Here is a 10854-nt window from a genome sequence, read left to right on the forward strand (position 1 = left end):
TACAAGGGTTAGCAGCAGGTATATGCCTGAGTGACATCTGGTAAGATGTCAAAACTTCATATTCCCAACACTATCAAGTCAGACAATCACAAACATCCTCCCTAATTACATCCTCAAATTACAGATAATTAGATGTAATCACAAAGTGATGTTTAAGCAAATAATGGATTATGTTTACAATCAAGTACCTTTGTTTTTCTGCTCCAACAGAAGAACTACTTTCAAAAGGTTTTGGAAAAGCCATGTATTCTGTTTTCCCTGAAAGATTCTGGGCTAATGGCTGTTGCTGTTCAGTGGGTGTAGAAATATTTTGAGAAAAATCTCCAAAATTAGAAGGAAATAAAGGGCTGAAATTCATACCTAATAAATAAAAACAATGGGTAAGACAACAATAAAGAAGCACCTTTAGCCTTAAAATGAAATTAAAAAACAGTTTTAATTAAATATGCCATTCAAATCCACCAAAAGAGAAATTTGTGATTAAAATAAAGTAACACTCATTTACTCAATCACTGTTTTACAACTCAGTATGCTATGTTTTCAGCATTGGTGATTCAAAGATAAATACTGATCCCCAACCCCTTAAGAGCTAAAAGTTAGCAAAAATAATGCTTGATATTTATCAGAGTATTACTGGGTACAAGACTCCACTGTAGGCATGTTACATGCTACTTCCTTTAATGCTCAAAACAACCCTGTGAAATAGGTATTATATTCATTTTACTAGTGAGAAAATAGGTTTAGAGATCAAACGCCTAGTAAATGAAAGAGCAGGTTAGATCTTGGGTCTGCATGGCTCCAAAGCTTAGATTCTTTACACTCTACGTGGGAAGTAAAATATAATCACACACTTAATATATAGTGCTGTATGAGAGGTATTTACAAACGGCTACTTACAACTTGTGGGAGAAGGGGATCAGGGAGGATTTCACAAAACTGAACTAGATTAACTGTGAAGAGCAAACAGTCTTCGTACAGGGTTGGCATGGGTATAAGGCATATTATGACAAAAAGGAACTGCATGTGCAATTTCTTACATTTGTTACTTAAATGCCTACTCAAAAAACGTCTGCTGGGACTTCCCTGGAGGCGCAGTGGTTAAGAATCCGCCTGCCAATGCAGGGGACACAGGTTCAAGCCCTGGTCTGAGAAGATCCCACATGCCGCGGAGCAACTAAGCCCGTGCGCTGCAACTACTGAGTCTGCGCTCTAGAGCCCGTGAGCCACAACTACTGAGCCCGTGTGCCAAAAGTACTGAAGCCTGCATGCCTAGAGCCTGTGCTGCACCACAAGAGAAGCCACCACAATGAGAAGCCTGCGCACTGCAATAAAGAGTAGCCCCCGCTCGCCACAACTAGAGACAGCCTGCAAGCCGCAACAGAGACCCAATACAGGCAATAAATTAATTTTTTTAAAAGTCTGCTGCCAATATTAATCCACACCTAAGAACTAAAAACCTTGTTAAGTTGTTTAACGCCATTGCTTTTATAATCCTGTTAAGAAAATACGCTGTTATCTGTGGAAATTTATATTCACAAAGCCCTCCCAACCCTTTTCCTCTTCCTATATTCTCTGGCAAACACCTTCAACTCCTCTCCTTCATGACTCACCTCACCTAACTGATCATTCTACCTCCAGAATGTCTTTAAATGTCTTTAAAATTACTCCTTTTTCTTTACCGCTACTGCCCATGCCTTAGGTCAAGCTGTCATTCCTTCCCTGCTATTACATTCCTTCCAGTCACCATCTATATACCCTTAGCACCTTCCCTCCAATCTCAATCAACACTATCACTAGTGTAATCTTTTAAAAATATAAACCTCTTGCTATTCCTCTGTTCAAAATCCTCCAATGGCCCCTCTAGTAAGCGGCAGAAAGTCTAAGCTTCTTTGCACAGCACAAAGGCCTCCACTGCTCACCAGCCACATCAACTACCACTTCCCCTGTCATGGCCCTAAACACTAGCCATACTTCATGACCTCTAAATTCCCTAAGTAATATACTGTTCCATTGCTTTGTAACTCTAAGTGGTTCCATTAATCAGAAAGTCCTTTCCCTTCTAATCTCCCTGGAAAAAAATTATATTCATTCTTTAGCTTTAATATCACTTTCTCTAGAAAAAAAGAGATTTGCTGATAATCTCTTGCCCCAAGGAAAAGTAGGTCATTCACCTCATCTGCACCACTGCTACAGCACCCATGGCAAAGCACTAAGCATTTATTAACATTCTTAGCTTCTTCACTAGACTCTAAATTCCTTAAAGCATCAGGCTTAACATCTTTGAATCCCAGTCATTTATATAGTGCCTGGCACATGACAGGTACAGAAAAAGTCTGAATTAAAGCCTAAACTAAGTAAAAGTAAATATAAGCCTAAACCAAACACCTTTACTCTAGTGGTATATCTCCCTACTAAGACACAAAGCTCCTCTACAAGAGCGTTGCCTTATTCACCTCTCCTCTCCTAATATTTTACAGTGCCCGATGTACAGCAGCCAGTAGACAGGTTAATTCCCTTTCTCCTTGATAAATACTTGTTGAATAATGCAAAGGTAAAAGACTAAGCAATCATTCATAATTTACTTAATTTCATTAGCAACCACATTCAGTTTAAGCGTTCACTATAAAAAAATCAATGTAGAAAAGAGTTTATAGCTTTCTTTGCAAACATTTCCTACCACTCCAAAAGAGACTGATAAAAATCCATGCAATAGACAAATATTATTCTCAAACACTCTGCATTTATTCATTTTCATTTAAGTTTTCAGCCACTTACCTGGTGCAAATGATGAAAAATTAGTAAACCCCGGTAGGCTGAACAGATTTACAGGCTGTGCTGGAAAGCTGAAAGGACAAAATAAACTGGGAGAAGGAGGGTGTGATGCACTACTGACTCTTTCCTTGCTTCCAGGTTTTTCTGGATGATTTTGTTGGCGCATAAGTTCATTTAGCATTTGCTTCAACCTGTAAAAATTTAAGGAGTCAGTAATTTAAAGATCAGTTATATTACCATCTATGTAAAGTACAACCAGAAAGAATATACGTAAGATATGATTCAACAGTATGTGGAACAAACTGACTGCTCTGATGTTTACTACAACAAATATCTGCTTGTCCTGCATGCTTAGTTCAGTAACTTAGCCTTTGCAACAAGAACTGTGCTTATTAGCACTTCTAACAGATAGTAGGCATAATTACAACAAACTCATTGTTTATATTGTTGTTTACAGCTTTACTGAAGTATAATTTACACACTATACAACCTACCTAAGGTAAGTGTAAAGTTGAGTACTATAAAATTTTTTTTTTAAAGTCAGGTCCATGGTATTAAAAAGGAACACTGAGTAATATCTCTGCTTATAAAATTCCCAGGTGTCGGAATATTTGAAAATGATATTTGGTTCATGCCCTTTTCTCCCAGAAGGTACTGTAAAACTCTTGCTCAGTTTTAGCACTTACTATACACTCTCACTACTTCTAAGAAACAGATTACCTTTGTACATTATTCTGTTGCCATGTTAGCTGGGTATAGCACTGGTTCAACTGGTGCATTATAAGGTGTACTTGAGGAGATGCAACATTGCTGGGCATAACACTGTAAGGGCCCGTGAGAAGAGTTTGTAGCAGACAAGACAGAGTCTGTGGAAAGAAAATTTTCGGAATAGTTGCCGACGACATGAGAAAAACGTGTACTGCTTCAAAAACAAGATAAAAAAATTCTACTTTACCTGTTGGTCTTGCATCAAAGTCTGACAAATATTGACACTGAAATCAAGTTGCTTCTTTAGCTGATTGATTTGTTCTTGCCACTGTTCTTTCTCTTCTACATAAGAGAGTTCTGACACCCAGCGAAGGTTTTCCTGACGCTGCATGCTGATATTTTGTTGTCTTGTCCTGGCTAAAGGACGATAATTTCCATCTGCTGAAAAAGGGCGATTGTTCTTCCACCTAACACAAGATTTAAAGCATTAGGTCATCTTATGTAATTATTTGGTTTTTAAAATCTGGCAATAAACCTTGATACCCTGGTCCATACGCCTGTATTCTCTTCACAGGACTTAAAATGTATGGAAAATAGAATGAGAAAAATTCTGGATTTCTAGTCTTGTACAATATCATTTTTCACTCCTTTCGAATCTTTTTTCATATGTTTTACCGAGAAGTGTCTATATAATTCTGTATTCTTCAAAATGAAAACAGTTATGGGACTTCCCTGGTGGCACAGTGGTTAAGACTCCACGCTCCCAATGCAGGGGGCCTGGTTCAATCACTAGATCCCACATGCATGCAGCAACTAAGAGTTCACATGCCACAACTAAGGGGCCCACGTATTGCAACTAAGGAGCCCACCTGCCACAATTAAGACCCAGTGCAACCAAATAAATAAATATTAAAAATAGGGAGGGCTTCCCTGGTGGCGCAGTGGTTGAGAGTCCGCCTGCCGATGCAGGGGACACGGGTTCGTGCCCCAGTCTAGGAGGATCCCACATGCCACGGAGCGGCTGGGCCCGTGAGCCATGGCCGCTGAGCCTGTGCGTCCAGAGCCTGTGCTCCGCGACAGGAGAGGCCACAACAGTGAGGCCCGCGTACCGCAAAAAAAAAAAAAAAAAAAAATAGGGAAAGTTTGCCATTAAAAAAAAATGAAAATAGTTATAGTCATTACACCACAAGCATTTTTCCACTCTTCATGCTTTAAGCTTAGCCACATAACATTCCATCAAGTGGAATTACTTAACCATCTTTTACACATGAAACATTTTTCAGTTATAAATAAAAACGTAGTAAATATTTTTGTTGATAGATCTTTTTCACCATCTATGATTTTTACTTTTGCTTAATTCCCCAAAACAAGAGTGAAGATCAAAGCTTATCAATCTTGATCTTATCTAGCTGGAATCTATCTCGATGACAGTACTCTTGTGATACAATAAATATCTTATTTGGTCTTTGTCCCAGGTTCCCAGCACAGAGCTCCTAAAACTCTTGGCCATCTCCTGAGTGATGACTGTCTTTTGTTATTCATAATGAGCTCCTTCTTGTCAGGCCCTAGTTAGCTTCATGATGAGGGCTAGTCACCAGAAAAAACAACCAGGTGTTGGGGGTTGGAACTTTTAGCCCCATCCCCCAACTTTCACGGAGGGAGATTGAGCTTCATCGTCAATGGCCAGTGATTTAGTCAATTCTGCCTATGTAAAGAAAGCTCCGTAACAACTCCTCAATAAGGTGGTTAGGACACCTTCTGGGTCATGAACACAGTGAAGTGCTGGGAGGCTGGTGTGCCCAGAGAGGGTATAAAAGCTCTGTGCCCCTCCCCAACACATCCCTGGCCCTGCACATCTCTTTCACTTAGTTGTTCTTGAGTAGTATCTTTCATAAGAAGTCAGTAAACAGAAGTATTTTCCAGAGTTCTATGAGTTGTTTTAGCAAATTATGGAACCTGAAGAGGGGCTGTGGGAACCGCCAAATATGTAGCCAAGTCAGACAGAAGTGTGGGTGCCCTGAAGACTTGAGACTTTAAAGCAGCATCTAAAGTGAGGCACTTGGGCTTCCCTGGTGGCGCAGTGGTTGAGAGTCCACCTGCCAATGCAGGGGACACGGGTTCGTGCCCCGGTCTGGGAAGATCCCACAGGCCGCGGAGCATCCACAGGAAATGAAGATGAGAATCCATGGAGGGAAAATAATTGAGAGACTTGGGTACTTAACCTGAACTGAAAGAGTAAAGGGTGTGGTCAGTGTTTTAAAGCACCTGAATCATAGGACAGAGCTGTTTGCCATGTGGTCCAGGGAGGTAGGATTAAGATCTGTAGGTTGTTTCCCTCCATTTTGGTAGGGAAAACAGAAAAGTGAATAATCAGTTGAAAAACAGGGCCGCGGAGCAGCCGGGCCGGTGAGCCATGGCCGCTGAGCCTGCGCGTCGGAGCCTGTGCTCCGCAACGGAAGAGGCCACAGCGGTGAGAGGCCCGCGTACCGCAAAAAAATAAAAAATAAAAAATAAAGTGAGGCACTCTTGTGGGACTGAGCCTCTTAACCTGTGGGCTCTGCCCTGACTCCAAGTAGTTAGAGGTGGAATTAAATTACATTGTAGGACACACAGTTGGTTTAGAGAACTGAAGAACTGCTTGGAGTCAGAAAGACCTGAGACTCTTCAAATCAAGCAAAAAATTAAAACAGCGAAACTAACCTATTTTTAGTTTCCTTTATATTATAGGAGTTATGATTTGCGTGGCTAGGAGGACACACAGAAAAGCTAACCTATTTTTAGTTTCCTTTACATGATAGGAGTTATGATTTGCATGCTAGGAGGACACACGGAAAAGCTAACCTATTTTTAGTTTCCTTTACATTATAAGAGTTATGATTTGTGCTGCTAGGAGGACACACGGAAAAGCTATCATGGGAGCCAGCGTCTTGCTCCTCCTCCTCCTCATCTTCATCTGTCTGAACAACTGCTTCAGAAAGGTAACCATCTTCATCTCCTTCTCCATCTAGTGCACACTGGGTAGAACCTCCCCAAGTTGCCATTGTTCTAGAGATTAAGAGACAAAACACATGAGATCATTCTGGAGATGAGCTAAATACTTTACCGCCTATTATGTACCAGACACTGTACCAAAAAAAAAATATATATATATATATGTATCACTGCACCAAAAAAAGTGTATGTATATATTATATATATATACGTATATGCATATGTGTGTGTATATAAAATTTCATTTAGTCATAGTAACTATGAGATGGGTGGTACTATCCAAATGCTGTTATAATCTGTTTACGCTACCTTCCAGAAAACAATTCTTCATATAAATTAAACTAGTAATCATATCCCCTGGAACTTATTCCTAAACTAAACCCCTCTCAACTTTCAACCTTTCCTTGAGTCACAGTTTTCTAGATCAGAGTTATCCAGTAGAACTTTCTGCAATAGTAGTAATAATCCATATCTGTGCTGTCCAATAGAGTAGCCATTAAGTACACATGACTAATGAGCACCTAAAATGTGGCTGGTGTGACAGAGAAAATGAATTTTTAATTTTATTTAACTTTAAATAGCCACCTATATTTAGTGGCTGCTGTACTAGAAAGCACAATTCTAGACCCATGGTTCTCAAACCTAGATGTTTAACAAAACAATATAAAGAACTTTTTTGAAGTACAGATGTGTGGTACACAGAACACAATAAAATATTAAAGATATAGTTTGATCAATAAAATTCATATTGGCACTCCAAGAACAGGAATAGTTCTTTTATGAGTACGAAAGAGAGTAAGGTTTAGTGCAATGTTGCAGAAATGCCATCTGATACCAAAAGATTAGGTCATAACAAATTTGGATTTCAAAATTTTAGATCTGAATACTACTATAAAGATAAGTAATTAACTGATCTTATAGATAACCAATTCTTTTAGAAATATTCTAAATATGGAAATTTCAAACATAAATCCTAAAAACTGAATGTTTTATACAATAAAATGTTTTCAAATTCTTAGGAAATTTACAAATAGCAGATACTCAATTTAAGTTTAAAAAAAGCACTTATAGGGGGCTTCCCTGGTGGCGCAGTGGTTGCGAGCCTGCCTGCCGAGGCAGGGGACGCTGGTTCGTGCCCCGGTCCGGGAAGATCCCACATGCCGTGGAGCGGCTGGGCCCGTGGGCCATGGCCGCTGAGCCTGTGCGTCCGGAGCCTGTGCTCCGCAGCGGGAGAGGCCACAGCAGTGGGAGGCCCGCGTACAGCAAAAACAAAACAAAACAAAACAAAAAGATATGACTTCCGTTGGTGTTTTGGAAAAGTGGCAGAATGACTCACACGCCTGCATAATTTTGCAGATGCCTAAGCGTTAAATTTTCCAGGCTGGTGACCATGGCCAGATGTAGGTTCCTTCATGGATTTCAGCCCCCATCCAGGGTTTCTGGAGCTCTGACCCTAACTGCTTTCTTATCTTAAATTGTTATTTTCTCTCTCCATGATTCATGCCCAGGAATGTCAAGATGACATTCCTCACTCTGGTAGAGGAGAAAAAGCTAGAGGCCTCTGTGGCTCTTGATAACCTTTCCAGTCTCAATCAAGAGCAAAAAAAAAAAAAAAAAAGCACTTATTTCTGGCCTGATAGAAAAGTACTACAAAGTATCAAGCATTTTCTTTTTATAAACTTGAAACTTAACTAAAAAAATAAGGCTTATATACTCAAGAAAATCTGTATCACCATTTGAGCAAGTGTCTTAGTAATTTTTAAAAATTTTTTAAAAGGAGAGAAAGGTGATGCTATGAGAAGTTAGAACAGAAAGTATCTGGATTTAGTCAAACTGAGTCACAAAGGTGATGCTTAAAACACAAGTCTCACTGCAACAGCAGATTTGTGCTATGATGCAGAGGGGAAATGAGGCTGCCTATCCTTTAGGCCGTAAGTAGGTGATATTTTAAAAAATGATTTAAACAGCTCTCTTACTTTTCCGTTCTACTCTGTTGAGGCGTACACAGGTTCTCAGACCCATCACTTCTCAGTGAAACAGCCACTGGAGATGTAGTTTCAGCCAGACCTTGCCTCCTCTGATGTTCAGCCATCAAAGCTTCAAGCTGCTTTCTTCTCTGTCGCAGCTCTTCCCTTAACATTTCGTGTCTTCGCATTTCTGACCACAACTGTTATTTTAAAAATTAAGTCAAGTTAGTGTAAATATCTGGACTTGTTTTAGCCTTAAAGAAAAACAGCCTAATACTACTGTCAATACCAACAAATATTTCTATTCTCACTCTAACCTTTTTACACTGAGACACCCAAGAAGGTCAAAATGATATTTTAGTAATAAGAAAAAATTAGGCAATCATTAATTCTTTATGAAAACAGGTAGCACCCAAGTATACTTTATCAACTATTAAAAGGAAGTTACAATGTTTTCTATAAATCCCATATAAATAAAATGCCAAAGGACAGGTTTTTCTAATTGAAATGATTACTATTTACTATAACTAACCCTTACATATAATTCTGCCAAATATTTGCTAATAAAGGGCAAGGCTATTTTGAAAATATACCAACTTAATTACTTTTTGGAAAAAGTTATTTCTTCCCACAACTAAAACACACATAATAGGCTACATTTAAAAACATGTTTCACAGATATTCAGTTTTCTTCCTTAAGACCCAGGAACAAGGTACAACATACCTCATTATCTACCACTGAAGAATCATCAGGTTCAAAAGCAGATCTGCTTGTACTGGCTTCATTTTCATTAACAGTTGGGGTTGAAGTAACAGCTGGCATACATTTTTTTGTGGGACAATTACCCGCACTAGTGGCTGACAGCTAAAAAAGAATTAAAACTATTATGAGGAATTAAAGCAATTATATTAATTTCGTAAAAGCAATTATTTCACTGCTTCTCTAGGGCTCTAGTATCATATTTAATTTATTACCACCAGATTTCAATTGCCATCATGATCTAAAGAAAACCTGACATAAGCAAACAAAGATGAAAACACAGGCTAAAGTTGAACAGTAGTAACCAACCCTCCAAAACAACAGAGACATGAGGGATAAAATGTTACTGTGGAAAATTTCACATACTCAACCCAACTCCGACATATTCTTCTGCACATTATTTAGATTGGGAATGAGAAAAAAAGGATTAGATAAAGTAGAAAAGGTAAGCGTCTAGAAAATAAAGTTATATTAGAAATATCACCTGATATGTTTCCCTTTCTTTGAAAACAAAACCTGACTGAAGAATAGAGCTAACCAATAAAGTGTAGGAAAAATCTCAAAAAAGAATTGATATTCCCCTCCCAAATTAACCCTCCTCCTGATTACCTGACATGGTCAAAGACTGCACATTCTCTGTTCAACTCAAAAACCCATGCATAGGGTACTATTTAATAAGCATATATACATTTAATATTCAAACTACAAAAACAATATTTCAATTTCCCTAAAAAACTCATGATGGCTTAACAGCTTTATTATGTAATTTTAGGCCAGTAAAAAATGGAAATGCTAGTCCCTTAACTGCCAAGTTCAAACCAGAATATTTTAATATAATACATACTTATAAACACTCATGTTCTGAATCCACAGCCAGCCAGCCCAACAAGTGAAAGAATGGGAATAATTAGAGTCAATTCCTACGTGCTACCTTTCACAGTATAAATGTACATCCTTAACACATTTCATTTTCCCATCCATTTCATTAATCATAAAATTAAGATATAAATCTATCAAATTAGCACTAAAAAAAGACAAAGAGTACTTTCAGTTGACATTAAGATTTTAAATATCTTTCTTCAGACAAACAGAAAGAAAGAAATTTCCTAATTACCTGTAGGTCAGGACATGCCTTTTGCAATGCTTGAATTTTCTCTTGAATCTCAATCAGTTTCTTTCTTTCTTCCTGCAATTGTTTGAGCTCTCTCTGTTGCTGCTGTAGTTTAGCCTCATAAAATTTCTCTCTATAATTAAATTGACATTATATTTGTGGACTCCAGTAAATCTGATAATAGCATTAAGCACGATGTAATACAGTACCTAGCGGAGTACCTTCTCTCTAATAGGCACTAAACTTTTATGACCTGAAAGCCAGAAGCTTAACATACCTTGCCTTTTCATGTACTCCAGCATCTTTCTGTGTTTTATTGGTATTTCCTCTAGTGTTATTTGCATTTTGTTTGGTGTCTTCTACTGGGTAGAAATCATCCAAATTTGAGGTATTGGCAGAGATAACTCCTTGATCTGCTGTATCATCATCCTAAAACAGCATCATTATATTAAAACAATCTTGATATCTAAAGACATTATCCAATTCACACCTTAGTAAATACAACTAGGTTGTAAAGTTAACATAAAATTTAAAGCAGTAGGGAA

At 38.3% G+C, this 10854-nt stretch overlaps 1 protein-coding gene across 1 annotated transcript in view; it reads right to left on the reverse strand.

Annotated features, from left to right (window-relative positions):
* Positions 1-188: 188 nt before the first annotated feature.
* Positions 189-10854, reverse strand: part of PCM1 (pericentriolar material 1) — a gene marked incomplete at its 3' end in the record, with an annotated part of 46032 nt that continues 35366 nt past the window's right edge. The window contains exons 15-23 of the mRNA XM_007459913.1: positions 10587-10738; positions 10313-10442; positions 9163-9303; positions 8448-8638; positions 6322-6525; positions 3728-3947; positions 3493-3638; positions 2776-2963; positions 189-360 (exon numbers count right to left, since the gene is read on the reverse strand). Of these exons, the coding sequence (XP_007459975.1) occupies positions 189-360; positions 2776-2963; positions 3493-3638; positions 3728-3947; positions 6322-6525; positions 8448-8638; positions 9163-9303; positions 10313-10442; positions 10587-10738 (1544 nt within the window). The remainder of the gene's footprint in view (positions 361-2775; positions 2964-3492; positions 3639-3727; positions 3948-6321; positions 6526-8447; positions 8639-9162; positions 9304-10312; positions 10443-10586; positions 10739-10854) is intronic.

Source organism: Lipotes vexillifer, unplaced genomic scaffold (assembly GCF_000442215.2).
Source record: "Lipotes vexillifer unplaced genomic scaffold, Lipotes_vexillifer_v1.1 scaffold614, whole genome shotgun sequence".
Lineage (NCBI taxonomy): Eukaryota > Metazoa > Chordata > Mammalia > Artiodactyla > Lipotidae > Lipotes > Lipotes vexillifer.